Genomic DNA, 18,720 nt, shown 5'->3' with positions numbered 1-18,720 from the left:
TAAACATAAATTATGGTCAAGACTTCAGCAGTCATGTTCAAAAAAGCAGCACTAAATCTCAGAGATTCTTGATACAATCATGAGTTTTGACCTCAGTGCATAAAAGGCTGCGAGGAATTAACTCTCGAAACAGTCTCACTGTGGCAAGAGACAGAGAAACAGCCTCATTTCTGTTTCTAGACAGTTTCTTGAAAGTAAATCTACAGGGGCTCTCAGAGCATTCTCTTGCTATGAGATACTCCTTTGTATTAATTTTTGAAAACATTGACTATGAGATACAAGTGGCTATGCACTGCCCAGGGGCAAAAAGTTTTTAATGAGATACAAAATGGTTGGGATTTTTTTTTTCTAGCTACAAATAGATGGTATTTACTTCAATGACTTCAGAAAAATAAGAGGAGTTTCTAAGCCAGACACACATATTTAAATACAAACATATGTGTGTTTTCTGATTCACTTTTTCTAGGGCACATAATTTCGAGTCAACTTTCATCAGACAAATTTCACATTTGCAAGTGGAATTTCTGTCAAATCTAGGTGAAGGCCAACAGATCACAACCTCAAGACCTCTTATTTAGGACAGATCCTTTGCTCCCCAAAAAAGGGCATTGAATACCACTGTCCTGTGTATCACTGTGTACCAGGAGAGGTATCAGCATCTCAGATATAAGATTTCCAGGAATCAGTCCCTGACCTTTTTTTTCACCATTAAATTCCTCAAAAAATACTTTAGGTCTTCATAGTGGAAAATTTTCAGTCCTGCACCATGAAACATTTTTTTGCCTTGATTCTTTGCTACCACACACATCAGCTCAACAGTGCAATGCAATAGCAACTTTAGGATATGTTTACTATAACAGAAGAAATCAGCATTGCATAAGGTGAAGAGTAATGACACTGTAGAGAGATATTTCAATGAAAAGTAGTTGCTTTAGTCCATAAAGATTTCCAATGCAGGTTATAAAAACAGACAAATAGAAAAAAAAACAACCCAACCATACTCTGGGCAGGAGCTGAAAGGTAGATTGATATTTTTCAAAACTGCTAACTACTTTAGGAACCCTCTCCCCATTTTGTAAGTAATGCTTTCAGGCATCAAGCCTCCAGGGACTGTAGAACTCCAAATTCTGCATAGTACTGTCAAATACTCTGCATAACATTTCTATTAAACCTTCCTGATCGAAATTTGGATTAACACATTTTTTCAGTTTGACTGAGTTAATTTCATGTTTGTCCTGATTAATGGAAAGGACAATTGCTCTGCTGGAAAGATTATGAAGGTAGTTGAATCTCAGTATTAATTACAAGTAGTCATTTTTGTACTAAAATTTTCTAGGTTCTCTACAGCTAGCCACAAAACACTCTGGTGGTCCTGGAAGATAGATTTGGCTTTCTTTCATATATTAGACATAATGAGCTTTGTTAGAATTATAACAGTTCTAATTATCACATTGAAGAGGCAATTGATCATACTTTTATACTCAGTAGTCTTATTAGCAACAATTATTTCTGTAATATTTCTTATTCAATGATAGAGAAATAACATCTCAACAGTGGGCTGCTACCACTGTACCAGGTAATGTAAGTATGCAAAAGAAAATCTATTAATATAATGGTATTACCTGTTTTCCACATGAACAGTCAGTACAGAAGCATCTGCTCTGGTACCCAAGCTGTGCAGCACAGACGACTGTGCTCACCAGTTTGTAGTTCCAGGGAGGTATGAGCAAGACTTTAAGCATATTTCACTGAAGAGCTTCAGAGCTGCAGTATAAATCTGAGGGGGAATCTGGAAAACATGATGTGAGGAATGAATAGGCAGGATCTTATAAAAAAATATTCATTTTCATCTCCCAGGATAGTGTACCTATTAGGTTTATAGCACCAAAGATTGCTAACATATTGTGTTAGCTTGATTATGTGTATGGATTTCTTTGTGTATACAAATGTCATCGTCCACCTCCTTCTCAAAGAAAGCTTTATGGAATTACATATGCCACCATGTGTTAAGTAATTTTATATGGGCTATAAATGACTTGGGCAAGCTGTGAAATGAAACAGCTTGTTGCACTGCACTAGCAGTGCAGGCTCAGTGCTTATTGTCTGTGCAGTAAATGTGCCATGAGCCACTCTCTAAACTACCTGGAATGAAAATTCATCATATGTGGTTCTTACACCAGTTGTCATATACTCTGTATAATTCCCTGTGCTAGCATGACTTTATGACAAAGGGAACAAGCTAAAACACTCTATTACTTGCACTGCTAAGTCAGAAAACATCAGTATTATTTCAGTTTGATTGCCACTTTAAAAATCTTTAGTGTGTCTAGTGAAACTAAGCCCATTTACTCCTAAACACATCACTTCCTCTTGAGCTGTTTTATGTGTATCTTTCTAATGATCTAAATTCTTAGACCTGCATGTTATTTTATCCATCTAGCTTTGAAACTTGATTTTTTTTTCTTTAATCAGACCGCAAATCCAAAACACTGAAACAAATGAAAAATCACCACCTCAGCAGCTGAAGCAAATAGGGAAGTTCCTAGGTGTTCCTGAAACACAACATGGTCTTTGGTTTTCCTTTAAATGCAATAGACTGATTCTGCTCACCTACAAATTAGGCAGAAATTACATAAAAAACCTTAATTTTCATGTCACTCTGCTCTCCAAGTAGTCAGCAGGTTTTCTAACAGAGTCATTATTTTTCAGAAATGCAATTTTCAAGTACTTTGGTTCCATTGCTTCCACTTCTAGCTGTTGTTCTCAGGAAATATGTTGCTCTTACAGTATTTTTATAAACAGTCTGGTTGAAGGATGTTTGTTTACATGCCAAGTATAAAATATGCTGTTCAAAGGATTATTTTCTTCTTCAATCCACAGAAGTAAATAATATGCAAAACCCTCTTTGCAATCTAGTTTTTACCCTTCTGATTCTCTACTAGCTAATATTTCTGAATTATCTTTATAATTATTTGATCCCTCTTTCTTGTAACTTTGGGCAAATTTTCTATTATCTCTTGCTACCATACATGGGAGTCATTTCACTGAAGTGTTCATATTCTTTCCATTATACTTCCATCACATTGTAATAAAGGACAAATAGACTTTAATCCATTTCCTGGGGTTTCTAGTGTTTCAAGCTGAAATGTCTAATTTTATTACATCAGCAGAGAAAAAGAATAAATAAATCTGTTATGATATCCCAATCTTCATATATATATTCAGACTTAGAAAGTGTAAACTTTTTCATTATTTTGGCACCAAAAGGAAAAGTTGGCTCAGAAGGGATTTTGTCTTTTCAGACTATATTGTCAAACTCTCAAAAAATTGCATAGCAAAACTAAAAAAAAAAAAAAAAAAAGATTAAAAATGTATTTGCCATGGGAGACAGAAAGTAGCTTACAATCTGTCAACATTTAAATGAGAACCTAAACAAAATCAAAATCTAGCAAAATCCTCCCTCTTTTTCTATAGGTAATACCCATTTTGTATTCTCATGCTGACATGCAAAAATAGCTTGCAGACTCGCTTGTCCTATTTTAACAGAACAGTTTTTCTATATTACACAAAGATGATCATTTTATTGTGGAAAATACTATGGGTATGTCAAATACAGATTTTTAATGCAAGTTGGCAAATTTCTTCTCACTTTGGCTACACATTTTCTCTGTGGCAAAGATGTAATAGAATAAGCTTAAAATAATCAAAGTTTGGGTTCCTCTAAATGTATGACATTAAATACTTTTACTTCTTTTCCCTGTGTGAACCTTTGTCTGTGCAAAAGTCAGGGCAAAGCGTACTTTTCATCATCAGAATTTCAGACATGCTGTGGCAAGCCATCTTTTATGCAGCTGAATCTGCTGCTTCTGATATGTCTTCTTATGTAAGATGCTAAAATTGTGAAGACTGTGAATGTATATTTAGGCACGGACAGTGATCTATGGTGAGGATGAAAGGGAGCAAAGGTGTCTGAAGAGTGTTTTGGCTTCTGAGAAATGGAGCTGCACAATTCCCCCTACCAGATCCAGGCTGCGCCTATCTTTGAAATTGAATAACAGTAGCAAGAATAATTTCAACTGCTATTTTAGCTTTTTCTCATTGAAATTATGAAAAATGTTAGACTTGTAAAATTGCATTTTGATAATTGTGGCCCAGTTTCACCATTTAAAAGTCAGGCTTTTATATCAAAGCGATCACCTTGCTTCACAACTGTCATTGAAAAAAATAAGACAAATAAGACAGACACCTCCCAATGAAGGATGTACTATGAATTAGTTTCATAACTCCTGACTTCCCTCACTCCTTTTTTATTCTCCCTGTGACTATCATGTCAAATCCAAGTATTCTGTGTTCATCAGCATCAATCTCTGTGGTTGTCTCTGGTCACCTGAATTGGTTTAATGTGAAATTTACAGTTGTCATTATTTTCCCTTCATGTGTTCTATTGTACAGTGAAACTCTTACTAAAATATTGCGAAAATCTTTCTGGAGAAATCTCTGATCCCCCATACTTTCTTTTAGGTCACTGACATGACCAGCTCCTGACAGGAGAGAAATTTTCTCTTCTAATCCATATCCTCTAATCTTATTGCTTCATTAACCTCTTCCTACTGTCTCATTAACCTTTTCCTACAGCCTTTTAGAATGCCACTTATCTGAAATAGAGCCAGTTGAAACTGGGTTGGTGCAAGTCTGAGTTTTATTTTTCATATTTGAGCATGTGTGAAGTATTGACGTCATTTTTCCACAAATCACTTCAGGCCAAGAACTTTTACATATGTCATCAGTTCAGTCAGCACTATCTTGTCTTCTTTTTAAAATTTTCTTTCAAAAGAAATGAATCATATCTCTGTATGAGGTGCACATACACAGGGACCAATAAAAGGAACAATGTTTATATTTTGGGGGGGAAATATTAACAGACAAAATCTCAATATCAACCTCAAAATCTCAACAGACAAAAGGAGTTCCCTGTTTTTAAAATACATTTTGCACAACAGTTTATTTTCATCTGAAAATAAGACCTCAAAACATTTTCCTTCAAAATGTTCTTTGCTTAATCCTACTAAGAATTTTGGGCATACAGGCTAAACTTCTGCATTAGTAAATTCAAACTTTTGTGGGCAGTGAGCCTCCTAGCTGTACAAATCATAACATAAACCTGTCAACTTGTTCATGTGCCTGACCCTTAATGCCAACCACTCTTATTATCTGTGTTTGTTGAGAGCAAAGTTCCTTAATTCTGCTTCTGTTCCTCACTATAAGGAGATAGGGAGATATAAATGAAAGAACTTTGCTTTTCTCATAATACATGGCCTGCTCACAGCAGTTCACATCTGCAGGGTAAGGAGAAGGAAGGGAAAAGAGCGAGCAGTTCCCAGGGTTCATGTCTGCTCCCACTGCAGAGCATCCCTGTATCCCATGGGAACCTGTTTTTCACGTGTTTAACAGATAGCATTTTCCATCTCAGAGGAGTATGGCTGCCTGCACAGAGTGTCAGAGTGTTCCTACCTACATAAGGTAAGAGAAGGAATAAATTGTAATAACACCTCATGTTTAAGAACACCTTGCCTTCATGTAGGCAGATGAGAGAAGACTTTGAATGCATTGCAGGAACCCTCAGCAGCTGAAATACCTCTCACTCTGAGGTTGTCCACTCTGTAGATTGTCCCATGTCCTGTTGATGGTGCAGAGCAGGATGGGTACCCAGTTGCAAGAGGAGCAACAAATTTCAGAACCTGCACATTATTCAGCCTCATTGCTGGAGCTGGGCAGCATAATTATTGAAACAGCTCTATGCCAGTAACCCAACCAACCAACATCTATTTAAACCACTGTGAGACAGTAGGAGGTAGCAGTTAAGACTGTATTAGATGTCTGAGTCTTACAGTAGGGAACACAAAGATAAAACTAGCCTATAGAGAAAATTGTGGCAGTTTTCAAGGAGAAAGATATATTTGAGAGAAAGGTGAATAACAAAGAGAAGGTAATGGAAAAACCTCAAAAGGACAAAAAAATCAGGGCCCATAAACATTGGGAGGCATTGTTTCTAAAGTTCATCCATCATTATTTTACAACAGCCTTGCTAGTAGTTCATGTCCCAGTAAGAGGATGAAAAGTATTATGAAAACAAACAGCTGGTACAAAAAGTAACTGCGGTGATGTTACAATAAAAAAGAAGAAAGGAAAAAAAAAAAAAAAAAGAAAGATAGTTTTGGTGTATTTGATTTAAAAATGGTGTTGAATACCCTTTTATCTTCAGTTGGACTTGTTTAACTCCCGTACTCAAATGTAAATAATAAATAGCTAGTATTTGCAGTAATACTGTATTATTTATTGCAAAAGATTATGTCTGCTTGTTTTCCTGAAGCACAGCTGTCTACTGAAGCATAGTTCTCAAAATTGTGTTAAGGCAATCCAACAGAAATATATTTCCTGCTACAACAGCATTCTGTTACACAGAAAATTATGTTTGTGCAAGCTTCATGGATTATGGTGGAAGGAAACAAAACAGTGGCATAGGTCCTCATCAGCCCTTCTAAGTCTTTATGTTTTACCAGATCCAAACAGCTCTTTTTATAACATCTTTAGATGTTATTATCTCCACCTATGAGATTAGCCTCAGATGAAGTCTAAGAACCAAGAAAGCTATGAAAGGATGGGATCTTGGAAGAGAACCCATGGTTTAGGGTTTTCTTTAATCATGTCCTATATTTTAAAGTATTGTATTTCATTTTTTTAATCAAATTCTCAAGGGCCCACCTCGTGTTACTTTAAATTTTATCACATACTACTACATATTCTAATCTACTAAAGATTACAAACATACCCCAATATTCTGTATTTAAGATTTTGCATATTTAGGCAGTACAGCTACATAGGGACCATTTGAAGTGCTCAGTTCTGAAAAATATGATTTCTCATTACACACTACTAGATATAACTAGCTGCACCAAGCCCAGGTCATACGTATGAGACAAGCAGTGGTAAAATATATCAAAGACATTCCTGTTCTCTGTCAGTGAACACTGCATAGAGTTCTCAGAGATTCAGTATTTTAATCTTGGGGTATAAAAACAATTACGACATAAAGAAATGAAATTCGTTCTAGAAAAGAAGACTTCGTTTCTGATCATATGCTTATGATGACACTGTAGTAATCATTGCTCATCTCTTTATCTTATACTGAAAACTTTTTACTTACTCTTTCATAATTATAGATGTAACAGATTCAGAGGGAATAATACTGCATGTTACACTCAGAAATGCTTTTAAGAGAAGTTGGCAGGCAAATTTCATTCACTTCAATTTGCTCGTGGGGAACACTTGAAAAATATGACAAGTACCAAATACCAGAAGTCGCAAATGCAAAAATCTATGGAGTTCAGTATTCCCAAACATTCCTCAAGAGAACATTTACAGAATTGCTTCATGTCGTATCATAACTAGCATTTGTACTGTCACATAATTTCTCCCCTTGGTTGACTCAATGATCTGGGTTCTTTGATTTCCATATAGAATGATCTTGATCATATTGAATGATCAGCCAGCACTAACACAGCAGGCCCAGCACCACCAAAATCTCCTTTGTTCTCCCTTGCTCTCTGGTTATATACCATCGTCATCATGCTGCAATAAGACAACTCTACATTTTTTTCAGTTTCTTTGCACTAAATATCACCAAAAAATTAGGTTTTGTGTTCCTGTCACAGACCAACAAGACAGGAGTCAGACTTAGGCATGATAGCAAAGCAGTTTAGTCTTATTCTGCACCAACATTTGGAAACCTGGTAAATGCTGGGATATTATTGTCCATGTTCCACCCTCCTACCCCCTTCCTATTTTATTTCTCATCCCACTACCCCCAGTAGTATTCTAATGCCCTCTGTCACTCTTCTGGAACTGAAGGAGCCTATACTAAATTATACAGAATCATGGAACAGAGTGTTTGTTTATGTATTTTCTTAATGCTGTTTTCTGCCATGTGGCATCCATACAGCAAATTACTGTAGAAGATGCTCATCAGGTAGCAGCAGTGAGGCATCTCATATTCAAATTGCCATGTTCAACCTACTCACACTTGGTCCATCTGTGTGAATAGACATAGTTAATCTCAAAAGATGTTTTTTGAATACATGTGTAAATCAGCTCAGAAATTTCCATTTAGACTTTTGAACTGAATGAAATTCCTCTCATTACCAAGTGAGATTTACCTGCTTGTTAAGGATGAATTAGCCTTGATAACACAGATCAATGGCAGACAGCTATTTACTATTGTCTTGGGTAATTTTGTTTGACAGTAGACATCTGATCAAAAAGGAATGGGAACACAGTCCTTAGTTATCAATCCCTGGAATTTGACAACAGTGCAGATGACACATCCTGTGATTTACCATAGCAATAATTTAAGACTAACAGTAGAACTAATTAACCTTTCCCACTGTGGTGTGTGACTGTTCTACAAGAACAAGAATACCACAATAGTCAGTTTAAACCCTTTGACTTCTCAAATACCTTGCAGCAACTTAGTTAATTAACCATCCCCTTTTAATTGTCAATGGATTTTCAATAAATCTGGTGCCCTAAAAAGATATGCATTGTCTTGTAAAAATCCCCTAATGTATTTAATCATAGCTATATATTTTTAAGAATTGATTAATTACTGTTAATATGTTCCTAAAATGAATATGATACTGCTGTACATGCCCGTGGTTCTCTTGTGGTAGGTACATCAGTAAGTGCACATTTAATAAATATGTAACAGATAAAATATCACACAAATTCAGCTTAAAATTTCTTTTCCCTTTCAATATTTACTTTACTGTATGTTCACAGAAAGCAATTCTACCCTTTTCCAGGCTTGTTTCCCAGACAAAATTAGAAAACAGTATCTTACTATATGCTTCTTTGCCACTGTGATAATTGTGGTTTGCACATTTCACCTGAAATACATCTTTCTTGAGGCAAACAGAAATTTTCAACTTATAAATTATTTCCCAGTGTTTTAGAAAGCCATAGTTTTACTTTTCTAGAAAGGTATACAGTATCTCTTTCGCTGTATTTACTTTCTTCCAAGTTGCATTATATCATTTGTTTATCATGATCCAATGGCTACCAAAATACCCACAGACATTTCCATTTACACATCACTTAGATTGATGGTTCCTAAACTTAAGAAGAAAAGCTTATGACTGGGCACTGTATTTTGACCAATGCAGTCCTCAGGGTTGTCAAATCCTATGACACACTGAGCAACTTAATTTCTGTTGTGTCAGTCAAAGAACATACGTGTCCAGCTCAGTCTGCTATGATCTCTCTCAACAGCACATGATGCACCTCCCCTCATCAGTATATCTCTTTTTCTAAATGTATTTCCATTAAAAAATCAACTCCAAGCTGTTCTTACACCCCTGTCAAAGGAAATATGTATTGAACATACATGAAGAAGAGGGGAAAAAGCCAGACAATAAAAGAAGTAGGAATCTCTTCTGAGTCTTCTAAAATCTGCTAGGTTCTGAAGCCATGATTCATTTAGTGCAATGTTTCATAAGGATGGTGTTAAGGCTTTTTCACTGAATACTGTGGAATTGATGAAAATCAGTATGGAAGCGTCTTCCATTTGTTCATTCAAGCAACGCATTATCCTTATACCTCAGACTAAAAATTATAAGCTGTCCAGAAAGAAAAATAAGGACAATGCTCCCCCACCCCCAAACTAAAACCAATAATCAAACCAGAAAACTCTACTTCTTTCCAAGGTAGAAAGATACACTCGGTTTTCTTTTCCATTAATGAGGGTTGCTTTTTCTGCTCTTCCAGGTAAAACTCAGGTTATGGGTGAAATCAAGATTGCATTAAAGAAGGAAATGAAGACAGATGGAGAACAACTGATAGTAGAAATCCTTCAGTGCAGAAATATCACATACAAATTTAAATCTCCAGATCATCTACCAGGTATCACAAAAAGAACAGCTTCACGATACTTTGAAAGCATTAATTAGGTTGTATCAGAAGTCATTTAATATCACCACTAAAATGGGAAAGAAAATTGCTTCTTAATCAGAATGACATATTCTCTAGGATTTTTTTGAAGTGCTTTTTTTTTCTCCTATGAGCAAGTTTAATGAAAATAAAATCATTTTGTAGAAGCAAATTAACTTTCAAAAGTTAATCCTCTTTTAATTTACTTTTTATTGTTAAAAAATTAATCCTTAACTTTAACAGAAATTATAAATCCCTAAGTTTTTAAAGAACAATGATACCTAGTGAAAAATTATATTTAAATGACAAAGCATTTAAAAAATAAAAACTAATTCTAGTAATGATGTTTTCATACATAGATACATAAAGACATCAAGGTGTTTGTTCTTTTAATGACAGCATTGTAAACACAAAGTAATTACCTTGGATTTAGTGGGGTTGTTCCATTTCTACGTTATGTGAATGGGAACAGAATGTGGCTCTGTAAAGTACCACACTCTTTCTTCACACTTCCCCTCTGTTGAAATCATTATCTACGATGATTATTTAAAAGCTTCTGTATTTAACTCGTTCAACTGTTCTTCCCCAGACCTGTATGTGAAGCTGTACGTTGTCAATATCTCTACCCAAAAGAGAGTAATTAAGAAGAAAACCAGGGTATGCAGGCACGACCGAGAGCCTTCATTCAATGAAACATTTAGATTTAGCTTGAGTCCTGCTGGGCATTCTCTTCAGGTAATTCTGCATTTTATTAAAACCTAATTTTGGATGTTCTCCATGCTGTGCTATGGGCATCTGAGATCAGTCTTCAAATTAGAAAGGAAATAACACAGCCACTTAATGATGGACATTTTAAATGTGTGTGGAGGACATTTTAAAAGATAGTTTAATCCATCCCCTCACACTGAGGGAGGGTATTTTTAGACCAGGCCCAAAAGTTTTAAGCTTAAGCTGTTCTTAAAAACCCCTAGAGAAGTAAGTTATGCATATTTTCCAAAAGCAAAATCTGAAAATCTAGAAAGTTTATTGTAATAGATAACTTAAATTTGCCATATTTTAAAATTATCTTACCTTTAAAAATCCTCACAAAGCACAGTGCTCTGTTTTCTTTTTCATAAAAAAAAAGTTTGCACACTGAAAGGTTACTGTCCTATCTCTCTGCTTTTCCAGGCTACGTAAAAATTTCTTTGTCATGTCCTGTTACCTAATGCCTAATTTTTTCATTCTCTTCAGTTCAACTACTTTAGAAATTGTGGTGCCTAGAATTAGGCAGAATAGTCATGATCTCAGATATTTCAGAATCATGGATTGTAACAAGTCACATAGTCTCTGTGTCCATTTGTACAGCAGTATTACAGTAAAGCAGATGACAGTATTTTTGGTCTGTGACACATCAAATCATGTGTGATTTAGGGAACGGTCCCTGTCTTATGTTTCAGTTGCTTAGACACATTTGATCATTTGCTCAGATGTGCTTTTTTATACAGGTAGAATTCACTTTACCTGCCTTCATTTGCTTTCACATGAGTAGGAAAATAATATAATGCAGATAATCAGGATTCCTCTAGGCAGTAGAAAGAAATGGACAATTCCAGGAGTATCTACATCCTAATCTTTCAAGTAAGTAGGAGGCATTAGTAGGAGCCATAAGTAGGAGCATAACAGCATCTACTTGATGTACCTTTAAATCTGGAAGACGAATTTATCATTTTGCTAACTAAAGTTAGACTGGACTATCTAACTGCCTGCATTAGTTTTATTGATTTTATCATTAAAATAAAAACCAAAGGGCTCCAGCTGGAAGTATCAAGGATGGAAGCAGTGGAAAATTTCCATTACAATTTTTTTTTAATCACAAAAAACTGTGATAAAGGAAAACATTTTGCCAGCCCTCAGCCCCTGGCAGCTTGCTCACTCACTCCTCTAATTTCCCTGTTCCTTGGCAACCCACCTGGGACCCTTCTGCAGAGCACTAAGATCTTGGCTCCTCTGCCTTGTTCCACAGCTGGCTCCTGGCTGACTGGCTTGCTGCAATTGGAAATACATAATGTCTTATGTGAGGGTAATCAGAAAAACCCAGAAGAATTTTTTTCACAGATGTTCTGGTTTGGCTTTCCTGCTACTGGACTGTCCATTTCTCAAGAAACACTGAACCAAGTGACCTAGGAACCCCTGGCAGTTCAGCCAGTCTGCCTTTTTTACACAAGGATGAGCTTTCTGATGAGTGAAACAGGGTTCCCTTATAGCTCAGTGCCTAAGAGTCACTTGATCTTCCATCACCAAAGCTGTTGAGTGACAGGCATGTTGGTGTCTAAATTTTCCAGGTACATACTTTACTGATACCAAACTTGACCAGAGAACTGGTCAAAGTTCTGGATGAACTTTTTCCTAGGAATTTCATTGAGGAAAACTATTGCAAATTTCTTGCCTCCCCTTTAAAAAAAAACTTAAATTTCCGTTGTACAGTAAAGTTTACTTTTTTCTCAAATCAAAATGGAAAAAAATCTTAAAAAATGTTTAAAGTTCTCTGTTACTGGAAGCTCTAGTTCTTCTATCTTTCTGTTACATCTCTATTACTATATGGGTTCTTCTAGCCTCTCAGTGGACTATGAAGTCCTTGAGTCCTGCTGGTCTTCTGTTAACCTAGATCTGCGAAACCAAGCAATAAAATAGCCTATTTTTGCTCCTGCTGTTTCACACACAGGGTGACAGCCTCCTACTGTTACCAGTTCCCTCCTTTGCTCATTGCCAGAGATGTACTCAGTGACTGTGAATATTTTAAACCTGCTGCTAATCCTGTCTTGGAACTGCAGTTTTTCATGAGTTCTTTTTCTTTTTGGAACACTTATGGATTTTTTGTTTGTTTGTTTGTTTTTAAAGAGGCTTGCTAATCCAGTTACTCAATAGTTAAGTAATCTGACCATGTAACTTCAATTCACCCCTAAAGTATATATATATATTATCAAATATATTTTTCCCAGAAACTCATGGAATGAAGTAATTCAGAGAAGATTATTGCTTGCATGACATGAGCCTGCTTATCTGGAAAACTCATGCCTGTATGATACATCAAGTAGAATCTTGAACACCCAGCCTGAGTAGCTCACATAAGTGCTGGGGGCTGTTTGTTGCCCTTCCCACTCTCTATAAAATGAGATGCAATACTATGTGCCCTCCAGCAATGGCAGAGTAGGAGTAAGATTTCAGATGAATTCTATATTTTAGGTTAGACAACCACATGATGAGGTCAGAAGCCAGAACACACTAAGTCTGCTTGGAGTTACAGCCTACATGCAGAGTTCCCTTTGACTCACATGCCCTTAAAAAGATCTGGTACTTTGCTTATATAAAGCTTCATCCTGTAACTTAAAACTTGACCTTGTGCTTGTTTTTGATAACCAGCAGGTGAACAAACTGCTCACTGAAGTTCGAGGTTGTCATCTAGTTGCTATATCCCATGATGAGAAAATAGAAGAAAGGGAAGGTTCAGTTTTCACAGGGAAAAACTGTTCCTTTCTGTTGGAAATATGCCTCTATATGAAGGGTTAGGGTCAGTGTTTCTTTCCTCCTCTGGAGGTACCAAAACAGAGTTCAACATTTCCGAATCTTTTATGCCTGCCAGCAAATGCCATGCTATGCACAATGATAATTATGTTTTATTGTTATTATTTTCCCAGATTCTGCTTGTCTCCAATGGAGGGAAGTTTATGAAAAAGACATTGATTGGGGAAGCTTATATCTGGCTTGACAAAGTGGATCTAAGGAAAAGAATAGTAAACTGGCACAAACTGTTGGTCAGCTCCACACAAGCGCACTGAGCAGAGCTGTCTGCTTAGGGCACACAACCTGCAGAGTCTGCTATAAACAGCACCACTCCAAGACTATAGTTTGATATTATTGTGTTTAGCTAGTCTTTCAGAATACAAAGTAGAAAAGAGCAGTCTCTGGGCTACATAGCACACTTGAAGGAGGGCTAGTACACTTTTTTGCTGCAAGACAGCAAAGTCAAAGAAAACCTGGGCCCAGAAGTAAAGCGAGGCTGTTTGAAGTGAAGACTGATGGATTACAAGGGCTCCGTGTTGTTGGACTCTTTGTGAAGAGAGTAACTGTGAAGGAAATAATGAAGGCTGGAAGGCAGGTTCAGAGTTTGGCTGCAGCTGGAGGTAGTCTGATGGAAAGAGCAGTCTGGGTTTCTGTGCAACCAGAAGGAGATCATTTTATGCAAAAGCACTTAAGGTGATTGACTTTCTAAATCTCACTTTTCAGAAGTGCAAAACTTTTTTGTCTGCACCTTAGGTTGTCTGATTATTTGCTGTAGTGAGATTATGCCACTTGGCACAAACTTCAGAGTTTGCAAGAGTGGTAATATTATTTTACATTACTTTTTTTCCTTCTTATTCCTCCAGAAACTATCCTGTGGTGAATCAGATATGATTGTTTCATTTGTTTCTATGTGTTAACAATGAATATAAACACTGTCCTAGAATGTAATGGATAAAACCATACTAATGGTCTATAACTTGGGGTGTGTTTTTAAGAGAAAGGACAGGATGTAAACTGCACTACATCAGGAAATAAAAATGCTGTTTCCCTGTCAGTGACACTGTACTTTACCCTACCTTTGAATCAGCAGTGTAAAAAAAGTTTGGAAGTGACAAGACTTACTCTGACTGACACAATTATGTCAACTAGTCCGTCTATTATTCAGCAACAAGTCTTATTCTGAAACTCTAAGGAGATGATGAATTCTAGGCTCCTTTGGCACTTTGGGGAAGTAGATCCACAGTGCTACCAACAGCCAGCTCGGTGCAGGATTCTCTATCAACACCAATGACACGCTTGAAATCTAAGGGGAAGAGACAGCAGGGCAGTTCCTGCCTGGATGCTATTACATTAGAAAGAATTAAGAATATCCTCCTGTTATCATAGGTGAATGCCTGAGTATAATCCACTCAACAGCATGGCTTCTCAGTTAGCAAAGAAGTGAATAGGAAGGTAACTTGCAACATTTAAGGCTGTGTAAGCACTTCCATGCTTGAAGTACCACTTTCAGGGGTGTGAAAATGAGTGGTTAACTCACTTGCTAAGAAACTACAGCCTGGGATAGTTTTGGCTGGTTGTATTTTGCCTGGTGCCAATTTTGGAGAAGGGAAAGACTTCTCTCCCATTCCTAAAAGTATAGCACTTTCTTTAAAAAGCAAGAATCAATATGGTACCAACTCCCTTGTTACTCAGAAGCAATTTAATTTTCCAAAGCTTGATTAGAAAGGAGTTTCCCTTGAAATATTACCTCATGACCTTTACATATTTACAAAGAAAATAACCTAACTTCTGCACTTCAAACATTTATTTTTCTTGTCCATTGAGAACTTTTCACAAATGGTTTAAGGTATGTCTCCTTGTACTTTCTGAATATATGTAGTACAGTGCCACAGGTTGCACAAAACCAATAGAACATATTCTGGAAATAATATATGCTTTTTAAAAAATGAAAAATAAGTCTCAGCTTACACAGAAGTTGGAATTACAGTTAAAATCTACACCATTTAATTTGGTGAGACTTCCCATATACAGTTTTCAATTTATCTTTGTCAAGTTAATGTAAGTCTGGGAAAGGAACATGAGAAAAACACAGAAGATATTCATAACATACACAACAAGGAACCTCCTGTTAAATTGTTGATAATCTTCTGGTAGCCTGCTTAACTTGCAAGCAGAGAAATCTTACCAAAATCTATTTAGCTATTTAAAAACACAACATCACTGACAGTGGGAGTAGGATGTCTGCTTTAATGTTGAATTTTATGCTTTCACCAGTGTATGTATACCTCTCATATATTTTAAAAGCAGTCCTCTGCAGTTATTGTAAACATCCTGTATGTTTCGTTGTTGTGTATGTTTTTATAAGAAGATAAATACTTCAAAGAAAAAATTCCCAATCAAACCAAAAAATCTTGTGTGGATATATTTGACATTTATGTTGCTCTTTTGATGGTTTATTTTACATTGATGGCTACTGTGTGTTTTTTATTTGGGAAAAAAAAAAAAAAAGTTCCAGTTTCAATTACTGTGTGAAGTACAAACCATGAGGTGTGCAATTTTGTGCAAACTGCTGGTGATTTTGTTCTTGTTGAGATTTGTTATAAAGACAGCAAGTCACGCTGGTAGTTGCTATGGAGATTTCCAGCAGGAGCAAGCACTATCTGGCTGCCTTACAGAGAAGCCTGTAATCATCACTCGAAATTGAAAAAGTGGACAGACATGCTTTGCTCTCACACACATACCAACGTGGCAAAGAATCTTATAAAATGGTTGTGTTGGGTGGTGTAGCTGCAGCTGTATGGAACAGCTCCCTTTGTGGGGTAATCAGCTGGTGGCAACTGGTTCAATGGAAACATCTGTGATTCTCTGAGCACCCACAAAATGCTTCTGCAGGTTGAAATGGCAGTTTCAGGCTCCCATCATGAAACACAAAGAGCAGAGTTTGTCAGGAAGGAGGCCTTGCTCAGCTGCAGCAAGGACAGGGCTGCTTTGGGTCACCCAGGATGGGCCAGTGACAGACCTGGGCCCATGCATTTTCTCTTTTCTGAGGCAGCATCATTTCAGAGGTTAGAGTATGCTTTCAAAGTGTGCCAAGTTCCTTTTTTTGACCAAATTTCTAGGTTGTACTGGAATCACTCTATGCAACACAGATTCATGTTTGACTGGGTTTGATTATAGTTTGGTTGTTTTGTTTTGTTTTTTTCTTGCTTTATGAATGTCAGGAAAAACTCTCTTGTGACCAAGTTTTTAAAAAATATAATCAAAAAAGTACTATTAGTATTTTTTTACTTTTTTGTATATATCACAGTATGGTTTTTTCACTTTTTTTCTCATTAATTTTTGTTTCTTATATCTGGCCAAAAGTGCTTAGATGTGGCAACAGCTTTTATAATTTCTGAGTGATCGATTATTAATAAATTCACACATTTCTATGATTGCTTTGAAGACAGGGAGGCAATAGCAGAGGCATTTTAACTTTTTTTATTCATAAATCTGCTGAATCAACACAGATTGAAGCTGCTTCTTTTTTCAAGGTCTTGTGTAGTGGAAACAAGCTGAAAAATGAGCAAAAGCACAGTGTATGTATTTACAAATGACAGGGATTTCTAATGTTACCATTATTTTTATGTATACTATAAGTAGCAAACAGCCAGTTTTTTGGGTTTTTTTTCCAGGTTAAAACTAGACATGAGAGTTTCTATGATGAATGTTGAGCTACTTCTTTACCATAACACTTTAAAGGGATAGTATCCAGGGGCAATGAGTGCTGCTGCTTTATTATAATCCATATTTTTACATTACATGGATCCTGTGTGTAAGAAACAAAACCCCAATTCAAACCAGCTGAAGTCAACAACAACCAATCTTTTGACTTAAACTGGTTCCAAATCAGGACCTAGGAAATATATGAGTTATTTTTCTGGATGCTGGGTGTGTGTATGGTTAGGCTGTGGGATATGGTAGCTGGTAACCAGCTGATACTGATTCTTACTTTGAGGATGATGATGAAGAAAAAGAAGACATCTATTATATTGTAAGCTAGTGTGTGCCCAATAGAGATTATTTAATTAGGACTTAGTTTCATGGAGATATCATAAAGATGTTAATAGTATTTTTTTAAATTATTATTTGAATCATAACTGACACTATTTTTAAGTACTTTATTTTCATTGCTAAAATGCTGAATGTCCCAGATTCCATTGAGTATATATCTAGATATGTACATACCTATGTGAATAACTGAGAAAATTTGCATTTGTGTGACTGTAACTTATAAAGATAATGAAACAGAGAGGAAATTTAATCTAAGTATCCACCTACATTACATTTAAACATTAGAGCTACATGCCTTGTGAATTTTCAATGCCCCTGGCATGTAGGATCAGTTGTTCTTTATGAATACGTGTTGCCTTTAGATGGAAAATAGAAGGAATAAATGGAACCGGATACTCTCTCTTTAAATCATAAGAAGCATTTTAATGTTTTCTATATGTTCTGTCTTATTATTTTGAAAAGATTAATAAGAAAATATACTGATGAGCTCAAAAGTTATAACATATATATATATATCCATATCTCAAAATAGATGATTTGAGCAAAAGCTGTTTTCTTAATTTGTTACCCTGTAAATAAGTATACATTTTTGTAAACAAACTAAGTTGAAATTATTAACTCCATCTGACATCCAAGCATGTGAATGTGTCCTTATTTGACTGTATTTTCTAGATGTTCAGTGATGTGCTCAGGTGCTCAAAAATGGCTGACTAGTGTGTGTGCTGTCATGCTGCAGACATGTACAGCATACCCAATGTTTAAAGAGCTCCAAAAACACCAAAAAACCCACAAAAACACACACACAAAAAAAGATGAGTCCTTGGAGAAATGTAATGTTTCCACAGTGAATGTTGCATGCATAGGTGGTGGTTTGTTGATAGTCATTTTGGTTTAAATTTCTTTTAATTTAGGTTTTGCTTCAGATTCATCAGAAAAAAAGCAACACAGTCTTAAAAGTTGTATAAAACAAAACAAAAGCAGTATGAGAATTGTATAAAAATGCTTGTAAATCTGTCTGAGTTTTCACTTTATGTATAAATCCATGCCATGGTTTTGTGATTGTACACAGGATGTATCTTGAGAACTTATGCAAATTGTGCTGTATAAAGGCTGTTAACCCAGTCTAACAAATAAATATTTAAA

General features: G+C 36.0%; 1 protein-coding gene across 1 annotated transcript in view; it reads left to right on the top strand.

Annotated features, from left to right (window-relative positions):
* PCLO (piccolo presynaptic cytomatrix protein) overlaps positions 1-16,974 on the top strand; it is a 286,482-nt gene extending 269,508 nt beyond the window's left edge. Inside the window, exons 24-26 of the mRNA XM_071734051.1 lie at positions 9,820-9,954; positions 10,571-10,716; positions 13,659-16,974. Coding sequence (XP_071590152.1) covers positions 9,820-9,954; positions 10,571-10,716; positions 13,659-13,799 — 422 coding nt within the window. The 3' untranslated portion in view covers positions 13,800-16,974. The remainder of the gene's footprint in view (positions 1-9,819; positions 9,955-10,570; positions 10,717-13,658) is intronic.
* Positions 16,975-18,720: the final 1,746 nt, after the last annotated feature.

The sequence above is a fragment of the Heliangelus exortis genome, chromosome 1 (assembly GCF_036169615.1).
Source record: "Heliangelus exortis chromosome 1, bHelExo1.hap1, whole genome shotgun sequence".
NCBI classification, from domain to species: Eukaryota; Metazoa; Chordata; class Aves; order Apodiformes; family Trochilidae; genus Heliangelus; species Heliangelus exortis.
The sequence above is the reverse complement of the archived record's forward strand: the minus strand, read 5'-3'. Positions and strand labels throughout refer to the sequence as shown.